This window comes from Zeugodacus cucurbitae, chromosome 2, assembly GCF_028554725.1.
Source record: "Zeugodacus cucurbitae isolate PBARC_wt_2022May chromosome 2, idZeuCucr1.2, whole genome shotgun sequence".
NCBI classification, from domain to species: domain Eukaryota; kingdom Metazoa; phylum Arthropoda; class Insecta; order Diptera; family Tephritidae; genus Zeugodacus; species Zeugodacus cucurbitae.
The window spans coordinates 16,764,174-16,790,921 of record NC_071667.1 but is presented as its reverse complement, the minus strand read 5'-3'; the positions used below and the strand labels follow the sequence as shown (position 1 = coordinate 16,790,921).

The following is a 26,748-nucleotide window of genomic DNA, read 5'->3' as shown; positions in this document are numbered from 1 at the left end:
ACTGTAGGGTGGTGAAATACTTGACTGCAATACATTTGGTATTTGCAGTGAAAGTGTAGAAGAAGCGTCACCCTGGGCAGCGACGTTGAACTCAAGACGCAAGGGACATTTCGTCACCAGGCACTAACACAATGCTCATAGCAAGAATAATAAAGTCGTTTGAGGTTTAACCTCCCTTGATGGCGGAGCATTACTTTGAATAAGAACACAGTTCTGCTTTCCTACAAGGATTTCCTAAGAGGTACCTAGGTAACCTACTGTTACACCCAAACATACGTACCTATATGAACCCCGAAAGCAACACACCTACCAAAAGTGTAGTAAATTGTTTGTATTAAATTAAATTGTAAATGTTTGTTAAATGTTTCCTAAAATAAAATTAATAATGATAAGCTTGAAAAAAAAAAAAACACTTTACTGTTATGAAATAAATATGCAATGTGCTTTTTCTTACAACTGCATTGCATATAAACATACAAAAGCTTCCAAGCATAAAATTTACAAATAAGCTTTACACATCCACTCTTCCTCAAAGCTTAACAAAGCATCGAAAAGCTCCAAAGCCTAAATTCATATTTGGTATGGATTGTGAGCAGTCATATAAAGCTAATAAGCTTTCTAATAACATTTACGAAAGCTTTAAGGTTTATGTAGCAGATAATACACACATATAAATACTATTATTTTCCAACAGATGGCGCTATGGAACAAAAAAAATTGACATATTGCAGAATGAAAGCAATAAAAGGAACTGTCGGCACAGGGTGACAACGAAATTGGAAATCATATGTAAATATGTATATTACAACTAAATATACATATGTATGTAGGAGATTATGGCAAATTAAGGAAGATCCTTGTTAATAGATTAGAATAAGTTACAACGAATTAAATTAAATCATTTGTTGGAAGTATTTTTTTTACGAAATGTATACTATTGTTAACTAGTTTTTGATTACAGAATTTTTATACTCTCGCAACAAAGGTTGCTAAGAGAGTATTATAGTTTTGTTCACATAACGGTTGCTTGTAAGTCATAAAACTAAACGAGTTAGATATATGGTTATATATATGAAAGTGATCAGGGTGACGAGACGAGTCAAAATCCGAATGTCTGTCTGTCCGTCCGTCCGTCCGTCCGTCCGTGCAACGGATAACTTGAGTAAAAATTGAGATATCTTGATGAAACTTGGAACACATGTTCTTTGGGACCGTGAGAGGATTGCTTTCGGGCAAAATCGGATCACTGCCACGCTCACAAAATGGTGAAAAACGGAAATACATAAAGTGGCATAACTAAGCCATAAATAAAATTTGGAATAAAAGATCGCATATTTGAATGTAATTTTTTTGGGGAAGTGGGCGTGGCCCGCCCCCAAATCGGTTATTTGTATATATCTCGCAAACCAATAAAGCTATATAAACCAAACTTTCTGCAGTCGGTTCTCTTACGTACCCCACCACACACCATGAAATTAGTTGAAGTCGGATAATAACCACGCCCACTTCCCATACAAAGGTTAGGTTGAAAATTACTAAAAGTAGGTTTTCTCACTAACGAAAAACGTCAGAAATAAATTTTACGGAAGAAATTGCAGAAGGATGCTGCACTCGGTATTTTTTACAAAATGGAAAATGGGCGTGGCATCGCCCACTTATGGGTCAAAAACCATATCTCAGGGACTACTCGATCGATTCGAATGAAATTCGGTATATAATATTTTCTTGACACCCTGATGACCCTATGGAAAATGGATGAAATCGGTTCACAACCACGACAACTTCACATGTAATTCAATTTTGAACTCCATCTTATTCCTTCACTGTATAATATATACATAAGGAACCAATGAAGATAGCGAAATGAAACTTTACACAAATACTGTGTATGATCTGTGACATCACTTGTGAAAAAATTGTCGAAATCGGACTATAACTTTTCAAAGCCCCGAATATCGAATATGAAGAATTCAGTGTCCCATGATAATTTTTCACCGAAAATTTCGGTAAATCTCTTAGGTATCTTAATTTAATTCAGATGAAATAATAGTGTAACTTCCCCTAGCTCACATATACCTAATTATAGGATTTTCGAATTATCTTAATAAAAATATATCAAGAAATTGCGAGAGTATAAAATGTTCGGTTGCACACGAACTTAGCCTTTCCTTATAATTATCGAATTATTATAATAATATAATGCTTGGAGTCTTATTACAACTCCAGTAATTAATTTATATGGGAGATGAAGGTGTAGTATCTTTCAAAAAAATAGTTGAAAGCGAGAAAGCCAATTGTTTTGGCTGGGTTTATGTATAAATGGTACAAGTATTGGTGTTTAGAGTATTTTTCGGTTAGAAACAAAGTTTTAGTGACTTTCCTTCATTTTAAATATGGCTTAAGTCATAAAAAAGTTTCTAATTCATAACGGTGTATATAACTGTGCTTTTTTAGTATCACAATATCATGTAAAAATTGTGACCCGAGTGATGTATTTAATTTTATGTTTTTATTAACCACCAAAAAATAAATTTTGTAACGCAATTCTGCGTTATTGCGTAGTAACACAAATACAGTTAGCACACAATAGTGGTATGAAAAGTTTAAAACGCAAAAATACTCAATCAACCACATAAACGTGTATGCGCGGTGTTTTTAAGGACTGCCAAGTAAACAACGATTGTTTTGCAGCCAACATTGAATTGGTGGTGCTGTTTAACAAGGACATTAGTTTGTTGTTGTAACTATTTACTGCTTTCAATTGCTTGCAATGAGCACTATTCACTATTCGCTCATAAATTTCAATTCAACAATTGCGTAGCAGCAGCAATTTCAACTTAACTTGCAGGGAAACGTGCCGAGGTATGAGGGAGATACTTGAGTTTGAAAGCGCGCCAGCAAGCTGGAGGATATGAATGCATGCACGTACAACTGTGTATTGTATGTGGCTGTGTTTATGGATGAGTGTGTGTGTATTGGTAGAGAAAGCACTCATAATGACAATCATGATGATATATTTCTTTTTGAACTATTTGCTGTTGTTGTTGTTATGATTTCACTACGTTTTTGCTGGTTAAATTTACAGTATGTTATCAAAATATTAAACCATATTTCTATACAATATCGAAGTAAGAGTAAGTTTTCGTAGATAATTTCGTCTACCGGGGAACCAGTATTAACAGCAATAACAATGTCAGCCTCGAAATCCAACGCAGAAAAACTCTTGCCAACAGGTCCTACTTTGGACTGGCTATAGAAAAGTAAAATCCTCTCTCGACGAACAAAAACTAAACTCTACAAGTCCCTCATCATTCCCGTCCGGCTTTATGTTGCGGAAGGGTGGACGATGTCAACATCCGATGAGACGGCACTAGGAGTTTTCGAGAGAAATGTTTTGCGGAAGATTTACGGTGCTTTAAACATAAGCAACAGCGAATACCGGAGACGATGGAATGATGAGCTGTATGTGTTCTTCGATGACATAGACATAGTTCAGCGAATAAAAAGACGGTGGCTACGCTGGCTAGGTGATGTTGTTCGAATGGACGAAAGAGCTCCAGCTCTGAAAGTGTTCGATGCAGTACCCGCTGGTGGAAGTCGAGGAAGAGGGAGACCGCCACTCCGTTGAAAGTACCAGGTGGAGAAGGACCTGGCTTCACTTGGTATTACCAATTGGCGCCAAACTTCCAAAAGGTGGAATGAATGGCGCGCTGTGGTGAACTCGGCTATAAGTAAGCGGTGTCTACGCTTGTCAAGAGGAAGTCAAGAGTAGCTTAAGGCATTATCATTTAGAAAACTGTCGAAAGAACACTTATTGAAACTAAAGTTTTTGAATGAAAAGAAAAGTAGAAATTTTGTGGAATAGGGTTGCCAGCTAGAGTGATGTAATGTGTGTAACTATCTATGAATGGAAGAAAGATTTCTTAGAAGTTTTCGGCACATTAAACAAAAATGTATGTACATATATATATTATAGATGTAGTTGCCACCTTACATTTATTAAAAAAAATTTAAAAATGTATACTGATCGTTGGAAGAGAGTAGAGTTGTTGAGGAATTTAAGAGGGTTGTATACTTAACTTTCATGAACACATTTTTGCAATACTCAAATAAAATGAAAAATTTTAGTAAATTATTTTTGGTATATCAGTTAATTATTGAGAAAATAAATGTCCATTTGTATCAGTATATCTTTGGAATTTATTTTAAACAATAATTAGCTGCCATAATTTGAGACAAAATTATATTTACATGTATGTTAAATTTTCGAAAGCACTGTAATCAAAAAAGTATTGGTTAGTTAATACTATTTTATGTACTTTTTGAGGCTTGAAATACTGTTTATGACGCATTTTTGCCACAAAAACACCTCAGCATCGCACGAACTCACCCTCAAAAGTTCAAGCAAACTACCGAAAGCTGAAAATAATTGCGTATTATTTTGCAACAACAAATATGCATATAAGCCACTTCTATTAGGCATAAAGACTTGTATGCTTGAGTATTCCTACATATGTGTGTAGATACAGTAGCACTAATTCTGGTCACGAAAAAAAAGCAAAAATGTGTGACAGCGAGTGCTTTATCAACATCAATAAAATGCCATCGTGAAAAACAACTCACACTGCAGAAGAAGATTTCAGCAAAAAAATGCAATTCGAGCGTCAATGCGGCACGATGTCATTAATATGCATATATACTTATGTGTATGTATGAGCATGTATGAGTGTAGCGACCCAGCAGATTTAAAAGCGAGATCTCCTGAAAGGAGGAATGAAGGAGTCCTCCTATTGACCTCTTTTAGGAGCAGTAAGGGAGATTTTTTAATTTTGTTCTTATATTGTGTTTTTTTTTATATTTTATTTTAATGTTGACCTCCTTTTGTCATCTTTTAGGAGCAAAAAATTAGATTTTATACTTTTATTGTGATTTTTTTTTACTTCATTTTAGTATCGATCTCCTTTTGTCCTCCTTTAGGAGCAATAAATGAGATTTTTTAATTTTTCGTAGCTTAAAAATCGTACTTTTGAGTCAAAAATTACAATTTAACGGGAAATAATAACTGGTAATTTTTGTCTTCAAGCAATTGTTCATTTCAACTGTGTTTTTTAAAGCGTGCGGACGTCTATTGAGTATTAAATATTTTAACTCTTTGTACTCTAAAAGGCATTTAAAACGCCTAGTGAATAAAAAATTAAATAATTTATATAAAAAACAAAATAATAATACACAAAATGAAAATGATGTGGAAAGTGTTAATGAAATTGAAAGTGATACAGGAGCGCAGCGGATTATTGACATATTGCAACCGAAGAAGATTGAATTAATGATATTTCCTATTAAAAACATGAATGATTTAGCACATACAGAGTCCTTGCTTTTGAATAAGCCTGAGGCAGAAATTGTGAGTATGATAAAATACATTTGATAAGATGTTAAGTGCTGAACACAAAGACGACGACACGACACGACGTAGCGACGGCTGACCACAAATGTCGCTTCGAAGCCAGCGTCTTGAACATTTTGAAGACGGCAGCGACATATCAAACAGCATTTTCATTGTTGCCGTACTAACATCTTTCACTTCAATAAAATTTACATATTTAGTTTAAAGTGAAATTATTTACGCAAAAAAATTTAAAAATGGTCGATTTATTTGTTTTAAATAATCGATTGTTATTATAAATGATATATCAAAGTTATTTTACGTTTCTGCAGACAAAATAACGTCATACTTGTTAGAACTTTGAATAATTTTACATTTCACATATTAGTGGCAGCTTTACAGCGGCCATTGTCGTCGGCAAAATTAGAAACATTTCTAATTTGGCGACAGCGAAGACTTCAACCTTTTTGTCGTGAAGTCGTGCTGTTGTCAAAAAATCTGTGCCCATATGAACGCGTGTATTTTAATATTTGACAGATGTCGCTCGTCGCTTGTCGTCTTCTATGTGTTCAACACATTACTAAACAGTTTGAGTTTATTATAGGTGGCGTATCTGAACCAAAAATTTTCAAACAGACCCCTATCAAAAATTTTGGATGAAATGATTGCGGAGTCCCTGCTCCTAAAAGTGAATTGGGATGGAGCCAAAAAAAAAGTTGCATTGAAGAATTATGCACTTTTCAATAAATTTCTTTACGGTAATACATAATTTCATTTCATGTCATCTATTTTTTTAACAAGTTTAATTTTTAGAGGCCTTAAAAGATGATTATTCATACCCTGATTTTGAGGCAAACATCAAAAAGGCGTTTCTCAAATGTAAGGCTCAGTTCTACAGGAACACTTATAATATAAAAAAAAAATAATAGATTTCATGTACATTCATTTAATTAAAAAACTTTAATAAAAAATAAAATTATAAAAATTTGTTTTTGTTAAAGTAATTGCAGGTTGAAAATAATATAGGATTTATCATAGAGATCTCATATAGTAGTAATCATAGAGATCTCCTTTTAGATTAATCATAGAGATATCCTATAGTAGTAATCATAGTCATAGAGTAGTCATAGAGATCTCCTATAGCAGTAATCGTAGAGATCTCCATTAGGAGGTTAAAAGGAGTACTCGCGTTCCAATGACATGCAATGTTAAAAACGAGTATACAATTTTACGTGTATTTACACACTAGTATTGGGAGTAATAGGGAGTATAGGATATCTCCCAAAGGATTAATCCAGGAGGTCTCAAACGATCATCCTAAAATCTGCTGGGGACGTACAGATATGCGCCTAAAAATATGCAGTTAATTTTTACAGCTGTGATTGTGTGTATAACTACGTGTGGGCATATTCACACACAGGCATCTCTAATTTTATTGCGCTCTCCACTTCCGCCTAAACCATGCGCTGTTGCTGCCCCTTGACTTGTTTACTTTCACAGCCCATACCACATTTTGATACTTTTATGTAGCATCTTATTTCGTCAATAATTTTTTCCTGCTTAACAACAGCTAAGTGTCACACAAGCGCTGTATTGGTTTCTACTTTATATCGCATGCTGTGTCTTTCTGTCTTTGTTTTTGCATTTCCTGTTTGTTTGTTTGTCGCTGTCAGCAGCTTCATTGCTTTGTAATCTAGACACAGACGCCGATACGGGAATAACAAGTGAAATCCACAAAATCCTCATGTCACAGTCAATTCCACTCGAAGTGATATGAAGTGAGGACGACGCAGTACTTAACACAACGCAACTCAATACAATATTCGAAGTGAAGTGCTTGCCAAGGGAAAATTAGTATACGCACATACATCCAAATATAGTTATAGAAATTGTAGGTCTATAGGGAGTACAGTGGGCGAAATATTGAAGTAAAAGCGTTTAAATTTATTGTTTTGACATGCTTTCGCAGTGGTGATAGATTTCATGGAAAAAATTTCTCATATAAATTATGTATATTCAAATATCTATCATTAGTTCTAATAGAATTCTCTATACATATATCTGAACTCATAATCTGCCGAAAATTATACTCACTTTCTAAATGTATACGACAAAAACCAGGATCCTATATACTCATGCCACTATCATTAACTGTTTCTAATATTCGTTTCCTAATATACTCGATTTCCACGACAATCAGGTCTATGTGACTGATATAGAACCGAGTTTATATCCATTACCTAAGTAATATTTGGCCTATATATATATTGCCTATAGGCAACATTGTACTTACCGGCTTCTAACTCTCGTTATTTAAATATTTTTGAAGAGAGGTTTTTTCAATTATGTTGACTTATGTGTTGTGCAAGCTTACAGTTACATTTTTTGTAATGAGCTGTGCACGTATTCATTCAGTAGGCCTTCTCCGCAGAGTGGAATTGTCAAAATCGGTTTCGCGAAAAAGTTATACTGAAGTGTTTATACAAAAAGTGCTCAAAAACATAAAAAAAATTGTTTTATTTTAAAACAAAGTGAACTTTATAAATAAGTAAAGATAAGAGGGTTATTTAAAAAAAAAATTGCAACAGAGAAGTGTTTAGTTTATTTATAATAATCTAATTTGTGCCTATAAGCAACATCCTGTAACTAATGAACCAGGATACATAGGACTTTGAAATTTGTATCACTTCATATTTGAGTTAAGATGTTAGCTCCGCCCATTTTAATTCGGGCATGAGAGGGTTAAAGCGCTGATTTAGATCGACTAACCGTACAGAAGAAAAATCTTATTTTACTACATTAATTTTTATGCAACTCTGCGGATTGTTATCCACGCTGGAAATTTGGTTGTGATTATTGATAAAGTAGCAAATAGCTAAAGCAACTCACCAACTTCTTATGAATAACAAAAACAAAAATGTATAACAGCTGATCGTTAATCGAGTAACCGGCTGTGTGAAAGCGAAAAACTGGTTCCTCAATTATATTCTTAATTGTATTAGGCTGTGTGGAAGGTCTATAATCTATTTCATGCATTCCATTGAGCTCATTTCGAGCTTTCAAGAAAAGCTGTTTGTGGAAATGACGGGTAAGGGACTGCCGTAGGGTGGGGTTCTCTCCCTTTATTGTCGAAATATCCACAATAAAATTAAGAATATATGAAATCTCCTATTTTCAGCATTTTAGTACCCGTTTATTCTTCGCTAAGAAGATGGTAGATTATAGGATTGCTTAATCTTTAGACTCGATTTTGATTGACAAACATTCTTGGTTGTTTAAAAAAAAAATTACCATAAAAGTTAGTTTGAGACAATTGACTAAAATTACCTCTGCCCAGAATCAATTCTAACACTAATGAGAAAGTCTCACGTAGATCTGTAATTTAAGAAGTTAGGGTCAGTTAATTAAGTCCTAACCGGGCTTATCGCCATAGTAAAAATGAAAGTTCTCTTGTTACTACGCAACTTTATGACAAGGGAGCACAAGGGAACGTCAGCTCTAAAGTACCGTAATCTATAATAATACCCAAAATATGGCATAAATATTCGAAATATAGCCAAACTAGTCACGCCAGAAGGTTGCAATATGACTGGACAACTTCATGCTATGAAACGTCAACACTAAGCCACTGTGATCACTTTTGATTGATTGGAATTTATGCTGACAAGGCACGATGTCCTCACGACTTTAGCTATTTCCCGTACGTATCTATACGAGCAGTACACAAACAATGCTGTGCTGAGGACAACAAAAGAAACAAAACGCATAATTCACTTTACAGCCAAGGCAGCAGCACAACAAAAGATAAACCAAGCACAGCACAACAACAAGAACTACATGCGACAAAAACAATTACAAACACATAAAGTCACAAAACATGAGTATGGATGCCAACAAAAGACTGCTAAAGCTAAAACCGGAGTTAGAGTTGAGGTTGAAGCTGGAAGCTAGACTCGCAGGATAAGTGTTGGAGTATGTGCATTGTCAGCATGACTGAGTGTATTCGTGTTCGGAGCTTAAGTGAAATATGCGTACAAGGAAGAATGGCTTATTTATGATGTAGGGATGCCAATGGCGAGTGAATTTGTGGGAATAGACTAACTTTGAGACAGATCTTTGAAATGCAGTGGATGAAATTCAGTTGAATTTGCTGCTTGGAAGAAAAGAAGATATAGTGAAATCAACACTTATTTCCTGGTTGTACCGCCCTTGTGAGATCAACTACTATGCTAAACGACTTAGGATTTCACATCTCCGGTAATCCAGCTGAGCTAAAGGTAATCAAAATGAAAGATCTAATCATACTTTTAGCGCATGTCTAAACTATGTCGAGACTTAAGATCTAAGTAAAGACTTTTTATGACTTCACAAAGAACCATCCAAGATTACACGACTCGTCTTAGTGGAGATCACCTATAGAACCAAACGTAGCCTTAGAAAAAATAAGAAAGATAAATCTTTCCAGGGAAAACCTTTTTAAGGCTTTCATTTAAATAATTAGTTACTATACTTTAGCTTTTCTGGACACTAGATTCAATAGACCTTATCAAATATTTTTTTTGTCCTCATAACGGTTGTTCGTATTGTTCGTGTCACCCCGAAATAAAATCTGATCTGTGGCAACACTTGTGGAAAAATTGTCAAAATCGGACTATAACTTTTCAAGGCTCCGGATATCGAACATAATGAACTCAGTGACTGAGGTATTTTTTCACCGAAAATATCGGTAAATCTCTCAGATATTTGAATGTAATTCAGATTACTTTTCTCTAATAGTGTGTCTGTAAGACAAAAATTGTTAAAATCGGATCATAGCTCTAGGTTCCATATACCTAATTATAGATATTTCAAAAATACGGTAGGATTTATTCCGCATATATCGCTTGATATGTGAGATATCTTAGTAAGATTAAGTGAGCGTTGAAATCGATCCTTTTATATTATTTCATAAATTAATTTAATTTAATTTTTTTTCTTTTGCTGTTGACTGTTGGCAACCCTATGTGGTAAAACAATGTACATACATGTATAACGCGCCGTAACTCGTAGTCAGCAGGAGTTTGGCGCACTGCTTCTGCTTCTTGTTGAATATTTGAAAGACTCGAGTACTCGTCGAGTTGTTATTATATTTTTTATGAGCCTTTGCTGATGGCGCAGTGCGAAGCTTTTGAGTATTTTTTCCCGTAGAAAAGCAGTGTTTGCTTTTTCTTTCGACTTTAGAATTTCACTAAGCACTGTTTTTTTGTATTGTTTATATTTTTGCATTTTTTTTGTATTTGTGTGTATTTTAGTTATACGCTTGTGTACAAAGCCGTCGCTTGGTTGGTTGCATGAACTCTTCAACAACGCATGTTGTTGCATATATTAAACGCCATACAAAGATGATATTTGTTTTCGAGATAAAGCCTGTAAAAAGCTTATAGAATTTGTGCGATTTGCCGATACTCGTAGCATTATGCAAAGTAAGCGAAAATGTTAATAACAATAATGCGCGTCGATATGTGTGGGAGTATGCAAATAATGATAATGCGAGGTGTCTCTGGTAGTTGTGTGTGTTGGTTTGTTCTGTACACACGAAATTCATGTATTGAACTCTCGAACTCTGAGGAAGTGCTTCGGTACTTCAAATAAAAGTAAGTATTACAACAACTGCTTGTTGTTGTTTCTATAACAACACGCATGGAGACAATAAGTTGCGATAACACAGCGTTGTAAAAGTGATTGGTAAACTGCTTAAGAGAATGTTTGGTACAATGAAATGAGTACTTAAAAGTATTAGTATTAGTAGTAGCAGGAAATTGTAATGAAATTTTGTTAGCTAAATTAAATTTTGAAAAAAAATAAACTTTCCCCTCGTGCTTTCGAAGTTTCTTCATAGTGGGAATACATTCGAAGGTTTCCCAACATCAAAGGTAAAATTGGTTCTTAAATATAGATCTTCCAAAAGAAAATAAAAAATATCTAAAAATATTGGTCATGGGGCATTGAAAGTTCGTAATACTTCCACATCTGAATCATACGAGGTGTGTTAAAAAATAACGGGAATTTCCGGTTTTTGAAAAAATATTTATTCATTCGTCTACATAATGATGTCTCGTTAGAAATTCTTTCCCATTCGACATAATGCATTTATGCCTTTATATGTTAAATTATATAAGGGGTTCACTATTTTTCGACAAAATAAAATTTTAATTTTTTTAAGATCTAACTTCGACCCTTCATAACACCTCGCTTATAAGATCGACCGAAATGTTTTATGCATCATTAAATTAATAGGAAAATGTATATTATATCCATATTTTGGATGTTTAAGTTGATATATCCTGTAATTCGATTTTTCATTGGTAATTCGTTTTAAAGTGGTGGGGTCCCAAAACCTACGCACAATCGCAGAAACGAGTTTGCCTTTCATCTAAGCTCGCCTCCAAATGGCTGTTTGTTGGCTAACCATAGAAGAATCGTTTCTGGTCACTATTGACCATTGTATACTTAGGAACCAGCATTAGCAACACTAACAATGTCATACTCGAAATCCAGCGCAGGATCACTCTTGCTACTTTGGACTGAGTAGGCAATTGAAAAGCAAAGTCCTCTCTCGACGAACCAAAAGAAAACTCTACAAGTCTGTTATTATTCCCGTTCTGTTTATGGTGGATTATGTCAACATCCGATGAGACGACACTAGGAGTTTCCGAGAGGAAAATTTTGCGCAAGATTTATGGTCCTTAGAACATTGGTAACAGCGAATACCGCAAAGGATGGAACGATGAGCTGTATGTATTATTCAACGACATAAACATAGTCCAGCGAACAAAAAGACAGCGGCTACGCTGGGTAGGTCATGTTGTCCGAATGGACGAAAACAATCCAGCTTTGAAAGTGTTCGGTGCAGTACCCGTCGGTGGAAACAGAGGAAGAGGAAGGCCCCCACTCCGTTGGAATGGCCAGGTGGAGAGCGATGTGGTTACACTTGGGATTTCTAACTGGGGCCGAATTGCGAGGGAAAGAGAATAATGTCGCACCATTATCGATTCGGCTATAATCGGATAAACCGTTTCTACACCAATACATACATATCTTGTAATTAATAAACAAATTTTCTTAAATTCTTTTTCGAACTTCGAAGACAAATATTTCGATTGTGGAGGCATACACTTTTGATACTTATAACTCAATCTCCGGAAATAATTAGTTTGATCCCATACTTAGAAAAAAATCGATTTTGCTGTCTTTGGATGTCTATGTGAGATTTCGAATGGTACAAGGATCCACCTCTTAACCTAACCTGATCTAACCTATATTTATTAAATTACCTCAATAGCTGTCGAGAACTAGATACAATTAATTTGGTTTTAAAGATAATGAAACCGTTTTATGCAATCATCATAATCGAAAATCATTATCATCAGCGATTATTTTTAGTTCACAAATATAAATAGTTACCCTCGTATCTGTAGACGTTTGCTGTTATTTCTGTAATCTCTCACGATTTTGAACACCAATATTTTTTTAAAGAATGACTTTTTAATCTTTTCGCGATTGAATCTAAACACATAATTACATAATAGTGTTTTATTTAATTAACATACCTTTATTTATAAACTTTACTAAACTTTACCATGTTACAACACCAACCTGTTTTTTTTAAACGTAGAATGAATCAAAATATTGGTTATATGTATACACGTCTCTCAATTGGTGAACCGTTAACATACCTATAAAGAAAAAGATAAATATTGTTATTAGTAATGATTATTTAATAGATTCTTCAAGTAATAATTATGTAAAATACAATTTTTTTATAGTAAATGTAATTGAAGGAAGTTCAGTTTGAGTCAGTTCAATGCAATACAAAATACCATACCCAAATAACCATATAATTTGAATACTTCATTAGTGGTCTAATGGGGTAATATCTGCGAATTGTAACTAGACAATCTGTATTTCGGAAACTCTGTGAAAACTCCGAGTAATTTTAGGATAAAAGTTCCTTCTTACAGAATAAAAGTTCCGCAAGCATTTTAGAGAAAAACGCTGCGAAATGTTTATGAATATATGTGGAAAAATACCGTTATGAAATAATTAGCAGAGTTTACGTGTGCTGGCGACAACTGATGACGATAGCTGATGTGTTGATGACGTACGCGTAAATGCCTGTAACAGCTCATTAGTGTCATATCCAGTCTCACTCATAATTTCAACTTATAATGACCTACCACACTAACGAAGCAACTCGTAAATTTGTTCATACGAATATATGTCTAACGAAAGTCGGTCACTGGTCGAGAGTTGTATTCGATAACTAAGTTGGAAAACTAGAGTTTATGTACTATTTTTACAGTTAACGGAATGTGTGTCAACTTGTTGGTGCGATAAGAGATATTTTTGGTACACATTTTGCACTTCCATACATTCGCTGCACCAACTGACTAACCATAACTATGGCAACGCGATGATGTTGCTTATGACGAGTTGTCAATGTTTGCATAAATAATTTACAACTGTCATAAAGAGTTTGAGTGGCAGTGCGAGAGAGTCACCACTGCGAACTCGTAACGGGCATAAAGTTTGTACGAAGTTAGGCGAGCATGCTGTGCAAAGAGGTGACGAAGCATTAAATGGGGAAATGTTTAAATTAAAGTTAAATTGCAGCGGAAGTGCAAAGTTTAAACCAAAAATATGAGTAAAAACACTAACAGGGAAAATTTTATTTTCATTTGTCAAAATATGCCAATGCTAAAAATAAAATCATATCAACGAATGCTGTAGAGTATCGCCACGATTGTAAAAACTGCAAATAGTTGATGTCAGCAAAAGTTTTAATTATAATAAATGTAGAATTTGATGATCATAGTGGTGACATTGGAGGAAAAAATAGGTTGTTTGTTGGCTTTTTGGGTTGATGTCAAAGCTTTTTACGGAGACACAACAATTATTTTAATAATTTGAAGTCACTGAGTGTCAACGCCATCAGTAATTTTCCACGTTTATTTTATAAACAAATATGTTTCACTTGTTCATATAACTAAATAGCTGTAAAAATATTTTAAAATAGCTGAAGTCGAATTAGGCTGAGATTATATATCTTCTTTGGCTTGATAATAACAATATATCACTTTTATTAATAATTTGTAGCTTCAGATTATTTGCCATGGTAGCAATTTAATCAACTGCCGGAAAGACATTCCTTATTCACCACATCTTGAGTATGAATGCACCGCAAATACCAGTGTCACTTATGCCGGTCACTTACCAAATTGTTACCAACTTAACTCGTAACTCTTTTCTGTCTATCATAACTTTTTTTTAACCACTTGCTTTGCCTATTTATCTCGAATTAGGCTGAGATTATATATCTTCTTTGGCTTGATAATAACAATATATCACTTTTATTAATAATTTTTAGCTTCAGATTATTTGCTATGCTAGCAATTTAATCAACTGCCGGAAAGACATTCCTTATTCACCACATCTTGAGTATGAATGTACCGCAAATACCAGTGTCACTTATGCCGATCTCTTACCAAATTGTTACCAACTTAACTCGTAACTCTTTTCTGTCTATCATAACTCTTTTTTTAACAACTTGCTTTGCCATTTATCTTTCCAATCATCATATAAATTATGCATTTTTTGCTCTTTAAGAATAAAATGCTCGCACAAAATAAATAAAATCAACAAAATGCGAACGTGGTCCACAAACAGAGATTTTTTGTTGTAATTTTATGTCCACACAGCAGAAATTCGGTTTAACACGCATGTATTTTTATGGGTTGTTATTATTTGGACAGACAACGAGTTAATGTATAGTATTGTATATCTCGCTTAAATCTTTCTTAAAAGCCACAAACTGAAAATCGTTCTGTTATTTGCAGTTTTAGTCTTTCGTCAGTCTTCTAGTGGAACAGTACACTCAACACGCGCAATAACACGCTGGACAAACAGTTACTTAATGCGTGTTTTTAGTACTATCGGTTATGCGAAGCACGTAAACGAATTGGGTCGAACGCGTCTGAGTTAGAAAAAATAACAACAATTCCAGTCAAATATTATTTAGGAATTTTGAATACTAACTGTGAAGTTATGTGCATACATTTTTAAATATTTATATTTTTAACAAATTGATTCGAAAGTAAAATGCCTTGGATTGCAATTTTCATCTTCGGCATAACAGGTGATTCTAAATTAAAAAGATTGTGTGAACGATTTGGTGTATATTGAATATGAATATGAATAGTTCAAATAATTGATGGATTATAATAAAAATAACGCTGGAAATTTTAATTTAAGCGTGACGTCGTTGTAGTGATTCATTTTCTTAGAGGAAACTTCTTCTTCTTGACTGGCATAGGCAGCGCTTACGCGGTTATAGCAGAGCTTACGACAGCGCGCCATTCAGTCTTCCTTTTGATAGTTTGGCGCCAATTGGTAATACCAAGTGAAGCCAGGTCCTTCCAACGGAGTGGAGGTCTTCTTTTCCCTTGGCTTCCAACAGCGGGTACTGCATCGAACATGGAGCGCTTTCGTCCATTCGAACAACATGACCCAGCCTGCTGTAGCCGCTGTCTTTTTATTCGCTGAACAAATGTATTCGTCGTTGCCAATGTTTAGGGGACCGTAAATATTCTCGAAAATTTCAAGTGCCGTCTCATCGGATGTTGATATCGTCCATGCTTCTGCCCCTTAAAGTAGGACGGGAATGATGAGGGATACCAATACCAGATCCATTCGTTTCGCTTCCCTTTCTAGTGTGGAGAAAGCTGAACTAACGGTGCGGTTGTTATTTTCAATGATATCATCTGTACACACTTGTACCTTCTCTATTTAGCTCTGTGGCTCGTTTTATTTTGACCAGCATCAGGTTACAGAAGTCACCTTGTCTGAAAACCTGTTTGGTATCAAACGTCTCGGAGAGGTGCTTCCCCATCCTGACGGAGCTTTTGATGTTGCTCAACGTCAGTTTACACAGGGGGTTCATCGGTTTCTGTTTTCATTAAGTGAAAGCGTATATGTTGAGGGAATTAGAAGTATAAAGAGTCAGATGTTTAAGTATCCCCTGAGTGTTCTTATTGTAGACTTCTCTTATTGGTCTATAGAGATGAAACTATGATATATAATCATAATTTAGAGCGAATAAATATGTCTGGCATTGGTGAGAGATAACTTAGATCTTTGCAAAATCGAGAAACAATTAACTACACAACTCGAAATCACCTAAAATATACTGATATAGAGTTTAAAATCATTGTGAGCTTTCAAGCCAGAAATGTACCTAAAATAACAAACCGATTTTTTTTAATTTTTCAGCGCTACAAAACTTGTGCTATATTCAAGCAAAATTATCGCCCGAACATGTGCCGAGATCCGTCGAATTGTTAAGCAATATCTTAACACCAAACAACGAGACCCCCAACCATAAAGATTATTTAAACGACAGCAATGAAGTCAACGTGATAGATCTGCAGTTAATCAGCGGCAATAGCAATAATGATGATTTTGTAATGGGTGCCAACGAGCTCAATGACAATAAAGATGACGAACCATATTCGTATAGGGAGCATCAGAAAGATGAGGGTATTGAAGTGGCAACAGAAAATGAATATTTGCCGAGCAATTCCACACAGAGCAGCAACGAAGTAAACAACAAAAGCAACTGCACTACGAAAACCGCAACAGCAACAGACAATAAAAATGAAGCAAAAATGTTCAGTGACATAGCAATGTTGGAGACGACAACGGCAAGGAATACCGGCACACTGACAGAGCTGTCAATGCGGGTCAACAGAAATGATTTTGTCAAAGTGGATGATGGCAGAAATGAAACTAGCAGCAATCACCTGGAAACATCGACAACAGCAACAACTGTCAAAACAAAGCCTTTAACTACAACAAGTAGCAAAAGAAATACCATTACAGCGAACAATAGTGGTGTAACTGTAACGAGTATGAGCACGAGTGTCCCGTCCCCGCTGGCGGTCAACACGAAACTCTACCATCCAAATGGGTTTCTCAATCCATTCGGACAATTAGTCGCCTTCTTTGGCAGCGACCAATTGCATCTGCAGGACTATACGTTCTTCTTCAATGTCGAACGCCATACCGTTTTCCAGCTACACACCAACAATTACAACAATATTAACGAAAAATCGCATAGCCAAGCTGTTGGCAGTGTAACGGGTTTGGCCGAAACGGTAGCTGCTGGTAGTGAGCGTGTATTGAATGTGGTCACCAACTCGATTGGCGCTGTATTTGGCGCAAATCCACCCACAACAGCAGCAGGCGTAACGCCAAATTCAGCGTCAACAACAACGACGTCCGCCCATGCCGCGCCCATTATCAGAGTAGAGGAAGTGCAGCTGTACAATGGCAAATCATTGCGGCAGTCACGTTTCAATCCTTTCAATCCAACACGGTAAGCGATGGCCGACAAAAGGGCTTTAAGGGTCGAGAGTCGAAATGTGTTATGTGTGTCAGGCGAGCGCATACTCGATAGATGGTTGGTTGCTTAGGGGGATTTCGAGTGCTGAAATGCAAAAATTACAGTTAAAAACTTGCTTTTCAATGTGTCTCTGTGTATGCTTGTAGGTATGTGTGTGTGTATGTGTAGCAGTTTTGCTACATTTTCAAAATTCGATTTGTGTTAAACGTGATCGGCATACTGGCGAATGCTTCCGCTTTGCGATTTGTGTCATAGGGGCACTAGTTGCTTGCCAAATGGTTGTTGTCTTTGTATTTTGCTCCTTCGCTTTGTTGCATTTAACTGCAATGTGTTGTTTGTCTCTGCCACACAGACCATTGCACGTCAAAGGTTGCCGATTGAAATGCAATGGTGCGACGGCTAATTTCATTAGTATACATTTTGTTGTTGTTGCTTTCAATTTGTATACAATATTGTCAAAAAGATGACGCTTTTGTTTTGCTTCTTTTTAACATAGTTAAAGAAATTGTTGATAAATGATGTAGCTTCGGTTAGGAAAGAAAGCGGTGCAGAGAAAGAGTGAGAAATTAATAGAGAGAATTACCGATTGAGCTTGATTCCAGAAGAATTGTTAAAAAGAGAGTTTCCAATAACTAAAAGACATTCACCACAGGCACGCTGGCAGACATCCAGACGCTGAACCCACTTTTCGACGGGCTTCAAGCATAAATCGGCCGATACTTCTGCAATTTCACGTTCGATATTCGTCCGAAGTTCATGAATCGTCGTTGTCTTGTTGACATAGACCTTAGACTTGACGTAGGCCCACAGAAAATAGTCTAATGGCGTCAAATCGTACGAACGAGGCGGCCAATTGACTGGGCCATTTCGTGAGATAACACGTTCACCAAACTTGGTTTTCAATAAATCGATTGTGGCGCCGTCCTGTTGGAATCACATATTGTCCAAGTCCATATCATTCAATTCGGGCCAAAAATATTCGCTTATCATCGAGCGGTAGAGATCACAGTAACTTGCCGGTCCTGATCATATCGGAAGTTATATGGCCCAATAACGTTGGCAGCCCATAAATCGCATCAAATCGTAATTTTTCCGTGATGCAATTGTGACTCATGGAGTACTGCCGCATTTTTGCTTATAGACGGAGCTATTCAGCCAGAAATTAGCCGACCATAAATTGCACGTAGCACAGCCCACTCGCTCCGAATTTCGGTAGTAAATCTTAATAATTTTGACTCGTTGTTGGATCGTATATTTTTCCATGATAAAATAAAATACCTTACAGAAGAGAAATGTCAAAAGAGCGAGAAAAGATATAGGTGTACTTTTATAGCATCCAAATATTACGACCTACTACCTCTAATTTCTTTCTCCTATCTTCCACAGCATACTCATACACGGTTGGTTAGGCGGCGCCAATGCAGGCATCTATCAGACACTCGTACCGGCTTATCTCCGACAAGGTACAGGCAATTATAATGTCTTCACAGTGGATTGGGGACGTGGTGCAGTTGCCGACTATCTCACCGCAAGCTATCGCGTGAAGCCGGTCGGTAAGGTGTTGGCGAAATTTATCGATTTCCTACAACGTGAGGCAGGCATACGCTACGAGGATCTACATGTGATCGGCTTCAGCATGGGCGCACACATAGCTGGCATCGCTGGGAAGCATATACAAACCGGTAGACTGCCGGTGATTTATGCATTGGATCCCGCGCTGCCATTCTTTCGTTACGATAATTTCGATGAACGCGTAGCGATCACCGATGCCGATTATGTGGAAGTCGTGCACACGAGTGTTGGTTCGTATGGTTACGATCGCCCATTGGGACATGTCGACTTCTATGTGAACTATGGCAGCGCGCAACCGGGTTGTTTTCTGAATGAATGCAGCCACTTTCGTGCTTTTCATATATTCGCCGAGTCATTGCAGTCGAAGGCCGTGCTGCGTGCGCATGGTTGTGATGTCAAACTGTGGCAGGATATGATTAAGCATAGACGATGTCTAATGGGCACGGGCAGGCAAATGGCGTTGGGCGGTGATCCGACAAATGTGACGGCATTACGTGGACGTGGTGGTGTATTTTACTTAGCGACTAATGCGGCAGCGCCGTATGCCAAGGATGTGACGTGAAACGTGCGAGCGCTTGAGCATGACTTTTACTTTGCATTTGTAGATATTCTTTGAAAATAAAAACACAACACAACACAATGCTATGTGTATGGAAAATTAAAAACGCAATGAGCATCAGGATTTCTATGCGCCTTTCTTTTAACTTGATGGTTCTCTGTGCAGAAATAGTGATAATTAGTAAGCGCGACTTTCTGTGTCGCTTGGCATTAAAGCTGCGCGTACACACACAGGCGGCTTTAGGAAACGGCAAATTCTCAAAAGCGTCGAAAACTGTGCACAACAGGGGTGCAGTTATTTTTACTTTCGCTTATGCGCTTATTTGTATGCAATGCGTTTGCTTTTTTTTCGATGTGAAAATTGAAATGGAAATTAAAAAATGCTGCCATGTGTGAAATTCCTCTACAAAAGCACATTTAACCCGCATATTCAGTGTTATAGTGTGCTTTTCATTATGACTGGCGTTTCGGTTTTTTTTTTTTTAATTTTTCCCAATGCTATGCAATGTTTTTTTTTGATATGATTAAAAAAGCGTCGCTCATTTTCCAGCGAATATGTGTCACGTGGCGTAACAGTGGGCGCGATACTTCTGGTTATGACCGAAATTCTTGCGCAGAAAATGTTTATTTCAATATTCACTAATGTGTTAAAGACTCACTCAAATTAAGATTTCATATTGAAAACAGAGTTGTTCAACTTTGGAGAATTCGATTGCGTTGCTATAGCTTAATTATTGAGTCAGTGCAACCCTAAAGGTATGCTATATAATTTTTATATTTTACCCTTGGTCGCAAGGTTTTGATAATAATCACTAGAAGAAAATTAAATAATGTTTAGGTCTCAAAAGATAACTGTTTCCTAGAGAAAATCTACGAAAGAAGTTATCGCATTTAAATATGTGTCTGTTAGATCTATAAGTTCATATACAAATGACCAAAAATAGCTGGAAGAATCTATTTCAATAAAACAGATAGGAAGTTAGTGTGGTATATAGTGTATGAGGGCACAATAGACCTTAGGTCGCTGTGCAATCCTCAATATGTAAGGTAATCTAGTATGGTGTTGGAAATTGAAGAATCAGGATACTAGTGATTATACCCGTTGCAAGTCTTTAAATAAAGTATAAGAAGTTTTCTGCCGCAAAGAAAAACTTTTTAAAGAGAGTCAAAGCCAAAGGTTGTTCTGACAATCAAAGGAAAGAAGAGTTTTTTTAGTGAGAGTTAATCATAAAATATTATACAAAAATTAGTTGTTGGCAACTTTGCATGAACAAAAAAATAAAGGGTAGTTTAATAAGCGCGAGTATTTCATTATGCACAAAAGCACATGCAAATGAATATATGACCAAATTAATTAGCGCACATAAAGTCAACACTCATTAATATGGATTTAAAATGCTAACAGGTGCTCTCCAACACACAAATGAATTCATAATTGAGTGAGAGTACACACACTGAGTTACGCAACTACATAAAGGGGTTTTCAATAGGAACGCTACGAAAGTAGAACGATAGGGTCAGCGAAGAACGCTATATTTTTTCCCGCTCTTTTGACATTTTTCTTCAGTAAGGTTTGCCATTTCAACATGGAAAGATATACGATCCAACAACGAGTCGAAATTATTAAAATTTACTATCGAAATTCGGAGTCAGTGGCCTCAACTTTAAGAGCGCAATTTATGGTCAGCTCATTTCTGAATGAATGGCTTCCGCAATAAGCAAAATAGACGTTATTGGTTAGACAGCAATCCATACGTACTCTATGAGTCACCATTGCATCTCGAAAAAATTACGGTTTGGAGAGGTATATGGGTCGGCGGCGTCATTGAGACGTACTTCTTCCATGATGCTCAATGTCGGCACGTTAATGGGAATCGCTACCGCTCAATGATAACCGAATATTTTTGGCCCGGTGGATGACATTGACTTGGACAATATGTGGTTCCAACAGGAGGGCGCCACAGGCCACACAGCGAATGTCACAATCGATTTATTGAAAACTAAGTTAGGTGAACGTGTTATCTCACAAAATGGCCCAGTCAATTGACCGCCTCGGTCGTGCGATTTGGCGCCGTTAGATTGTTTCTTGTGGGCCTACGTCAAGTCTATGGTCAACAAGACAGCGACGATGGATGAAATTCGTACAAATATCGAATGTGAAATTGCAGCAATATCGACCGATTTATGCTTGAAACCGTCGAAAATTGGGTTCTGCGTCTGGACTTCTGAAACCGTGCCAGTGGCCATGCCATGCAAAAGAAATTGAGTTCCATACATAATGGTATCGAATGTACTTTCACTTTTATTTAAAAAAAAAAAACTTGTGTAGCGCTCTTATTGAACAAACCTTTACATATCAATCAATATAAATTCAGTTATAAAAAAACGAAGAATAATAAAAATTATTATTACATCAGCATTGAAATTAGGCCTTTAGTAACTCGTTAGAGACTCAATTCAATGTCTTTAAAAATAAATGGTTTCAAGGGATTCGCCTCTCAACTTTCAAAATATACTAACGCTTAGCTTTATTGTTAATTTTCAAATTCAGTTATGCAACGTGTCTTGTTAAATTATTTATTCTAACATATATTACCTTAAGTGTGATGGTGTAACTAAGCTGAGTAATTTCAAAATTCTTGCTGTGCAATTAATAACTGCAGTTTTTCTTTGCTAACAATGTCTTAGCCTCAAATCACAGGATAGTTAGAAAACTAATGTAGGATGATTTACCAAAGGAGAATACCTGCAGGAAATTATTTATAGACTGTACTATATACATACATATAGATATACTAAAACAAGTAAGGAAGGGCTTAGTTCGGGTGTAACCGAACATTTTATACTCTCGAAATTTATTTATTTAACTTTATTTATATTATATAATACACAATTTGACCCACATATTCTTCATATATATTGTATAAAGTCCATTGAAAGTTGGAAACCCTAATATTAGGTTAGAAGCACCGAGGTCCCCATGTTCGATATATGCGTTGAAAACATATGGTCCGATTTCGGCGATTTTTAGAATGGGGCTGCCACACTATAAACATAGTATTTTGTCAAAGTTCTGCACCGATATCTTCACTAGTGCTTACTTTATATATTGTGAAGTAAACGATTCAGATCGTCTTCAAAGTTCTGGTATATAGGAAGTAGGCGTGGTTGTGATAGGCCGATTTGGCCTATTTTCACAACATATCATTGGGATGTAAGGAAACTATTACAAACCAAATTTCATTGAAATCGGTCGAGTAGTTGCTGAGATATGGTTTTTGATCCATAAGTGGGCGATGCCACGCCCATTTTGCATTTTGTAAAAAAATCTGAGTGCAGCTTCTATCTGCCATTTCTTATGTGAAAAGTGTTTCTGGCGTTTTTCGTTACTGAATTAACTCACTTTTAGTAATTTTCAACCTGACCTTTGTATGGGAGGTGGGCGTGGTTATCATCCGATTCCAACTATTTTCATAGTGTGTGGTGGGGTACGTAAGAGAACCGACTGCAGAAAGTTTGGTTTATATAGCGCTATTGCTTTGCGAGATATATACAAATAACCGATTTGGGAGAGGGGCCACGACCACTTCCCCAAAAAAATTACATCCAAATATGCCCCTTCCTAGTGCGATCCTTTGTTCCAAATTTTACTTTTATAACTTTATTTATGACTTAGTTATGACACTTTATGCGTTTTCGGTTTTCGCCATTTTGTGGGCGTGTCAGTAGTCCATTTTCGAAAGCAACCCTCTCACGGTCCCAAGGAACATGTGTTCCAAGTTTCATCAAGATATCTCAATTTTTACTCAAGTTATCCGTTGCACGGACGGACAGACCGACATTCGGATTTTGGCTCGTCTCGTCACCCTGATCATTTTGATATACATAACCCTATATCTAACTCGTTTAGTTTTATGACTTACAAACAACCGTTATGTGAACAAAACTATAATACTCTCTTAGCAACTTTTGTTGCGAGAGTGTAATTAAAAGGGAGGATAAAAAGTTAAAATCCAGAAGAAAGTCCGGAAGTTCAATTTTTTAAACGACCCTGAGTAATATTTGAATAAATGATTTTAAGCTAGGATTTTCCAAAAACTTATATTTAAAATGCTCTTACATATTCTCCAAATTTATTGCTATTTCACTACTTATGCGCTTTCCTACTGGGTAGCTGTGGCGTTTGCGCAAACTCCTGCAAAGGTATTTGATATTAGTGTCGGCAAAAGTTCTTAATCGGATTTTGCAGTGGTTCGCCAAAGTTTTTGAGGCTTCTTTGAGGCATTGGGAAAATAACTTTGCAATTTCTTCGCTTAATTTTCAATTATGGAATTTGCTTTGCATGCTCGTATGCGCAATTTCATTTTGACTTGATTTGAATTAATATGTAATTAAGGTGTATAAAACAGTTCACAACTTTCGTGGAAACGAATCCATCAATTACATAAACATAGTATATCTTTCAAAAATAAATGGAAGTAATAATTAAAATTGTGCATAGAATTTGAGTTTGGAATTTTGTTAATAATAAGAATATTGATGATTGCATTTCTGTAATTGCCTATGTAAGCACATATTTCTACAGTTTAAATGAGGCTATGAACAATATGGTAGTGTTCTAAACAAAATTATTTTTGGTCAATAAATTTTAGTAACAAATTTACATATTGACACCGGTTTAAAGATAGTATGCCAAGATTTAAAGAGTAAGGAAAAGGTAAGTTCAGGTGCAACCGAACATTTTATACTCTCGCAATTTATTGGAGTAATTTTATTAAGATAACAAACAATTTGACCCATATTTTCGGTATAAAGTCCACTAATATAACGAAATTATCATAAATACTATATGAGGGCTGAGCTAATTCCTCAACCGATTTCATTAATTTTTACCATCAATGTACACTATATCTAAGGCTATATGCTCACTTAATTTTGCTAAGGTATACTACATATTAACCGATATATGCGGAATAAAACACACCGGAAGTTGGATAATCCGAATATGAGGTATACATATGGGTGCTAGGGGAAGTTATGATCCGATTTTAACCATTTTTGGTACAGAGACAAATTAGTAGAAGAAAAAGATTTGCTTTGAATTACATTAAATTATCCGAGAGATTTACCGATATTTTCGGTGAAAGATTACCCTCAGTCAGTGAGTTCTTCATGTTCGATATCTAGGGCCAGGAAAAGTTATAGTCCGATTTCGACAATTTTTCCACAAGAGAAGGCACAGCTCAAATACAAATACAGTATATTTGCAGAGTTTTATTCCGCTATCTTCATCGGTTCCTAATGTATACATTATAAAGTGAACGAATCAGGTGGAATTCAAAATTGAGTTATATGGGAAGTATGCGTGTTTGTGAACCAATTTCGCCCATTTTTTATCCGTGTTAACAAGTTGTTAAGAAAATATTGTGTACCGAATTTCATTGAAATAGGTCCATTTCTTCGGTAAAATTTTGTGTTTCTGATATTTTTCGTTAGTGAGTTAACGCACTGAACTTTGAACTGAGATATTTCTGAATAGTGTTACCACCTGTGTTATTTTTCATTTCATAAAAACTATGCACTAAATTAAGTATTAATTTATAATTGTCAGTTTGAAAGTTTTTTTTTCAAAAGCTTGTATTTAATTATGTTATCGAAAAAAAGGATTGCCACTTTTTGATGAATTTTTTTATTAAATTAAATTAATATAATACACATATGATTACAGTTATGATATATTTTTGTATAAAAACTAGGAGGCAAATATTTCTGAATAGGGTTACCAACTGTGTTATTTTTCATTTAACAAAATTGATAAAATAAATTAAGTATTAATTTATAAGTGTCAGTTTCAAACCGTAGAAAAAAATTTTGAAATTTTTGACACTAACTATCAATTTTTTTGTTGTACTGCCGTTGATACTAAACTTTTTAATATTTATATTATATTGTATGCCTTACCATGCCAGCATTGCGTCCAAATAATTCATCTTGACTAAGTATCAACACTTGTTTGCGCTTTAAAATTTAAATGGAATATATTAAGTTCTTCACCACTTATTCACACGCAACAAATAATAAAAAAATGGCAAACTTTTTGCTCCTCTAGCAACTCGTAATATTTAATTGACCGGAAAGTATTGAAATCAACACTTTAGGCGCACAACTGTTGTTGTTTTCGTAGCACGCTAACAGCATGCAATATGCCACTTATGTACGTATGTATGTAGTTGCAGTGGCAAACCGAAAAAAATCGCACGCTGAATAAATAACGGTATTTGATGAGAGCTTGTTGCGGAATATTACACGAGCATGTTTGCAGCTCGATGTGTGTGTATTTGTTTTTGTTTGAGGCGCGCGCCAAACGCCAGATCAACCGAAAAAATAGTCGAACATTAGTCAACACGCAAATCGTAAATAAATGCAATGAATAAATAAATAAATAAATCAACGGCGCAAATTTCGTTTGCTTGCTTGCCACACGGCTAACCGGAAATTGTGCGGACGTGAAGGAGAATTTTTCCAACTGAATTGCGAAATGAAGTGTAACGTTGGTAGAACTGCAGCAGCGGCAACAGCAGCGACGGCTGCAGTCAGCAGCAATCAGCAGGCAGTGAACAGTTAGCAGCAAATGATTGAAAATTTGAGTGATGGTGTTGTTGGTGTTGTTTTTATTGTTGTTGCTTGCAATGCATGCAGTAGGCTTTACTATTCTCTGTTTTGTTGTTGTTGTAGTGTGGTTTTAATGTTATTATTGTTGTTGTACTTTGATAATAAAAATATTGTTGTTTTT

General features: G+C 35.8%; 2 protein-coding genes across 6 annotated transcripts in view; one reads left to right on the top strand and one right to left on the bottom strand.

The window, feature by feature from the left end:
* LOC105216624 (poly(U)-binding-splicing factor PUF60) overlaps window positions 1-26,748 on the bottom strand; it is a 337,933-nt gene that overhangs the window by 54,721 nt on the left and 256,464 nt on the right. Inside the window, exon 1 of one of the 5 annotated variants that reach the window (XM_011191217.3) lies at window positions 25,917-25,960. The exons of the other annotated variants lie outside the window; for them this stretch is intronic. Within the exon in view, the coding sequence (XP_011189519.1) occupies window positions 25,917-25,945 (29 nt within the window). The 5' untranslated portion in view covers window positions 25,946-25,960. Of the gene's footprint in view, window positions 1-25,916; window positions 25,961-26,748 lie in introns of those variants that run through there. 5 annotated transcript variants of the gene reach the window in all.
* On the top strand, window positions 15,063-20,085 carry LOC114804495 (uncharacterized). Its single transcript, XM_029043120.2, has 3 exons — window positions 15,063-15,560; window positions 16,694-17,798; window positions 19,212-20,085. The coding sequence occupies exons 1-3, from the start codon at window positions 15,524-15,526 to the stop codon at window positions 19,957-19,959; spliced, it is 1,890 nt and encodes a 629-aa protein (XP_028898953.1). The 5' UTR covers window positions 15,063-15,523; the 3' UTR covers window positions 19,960-20,085.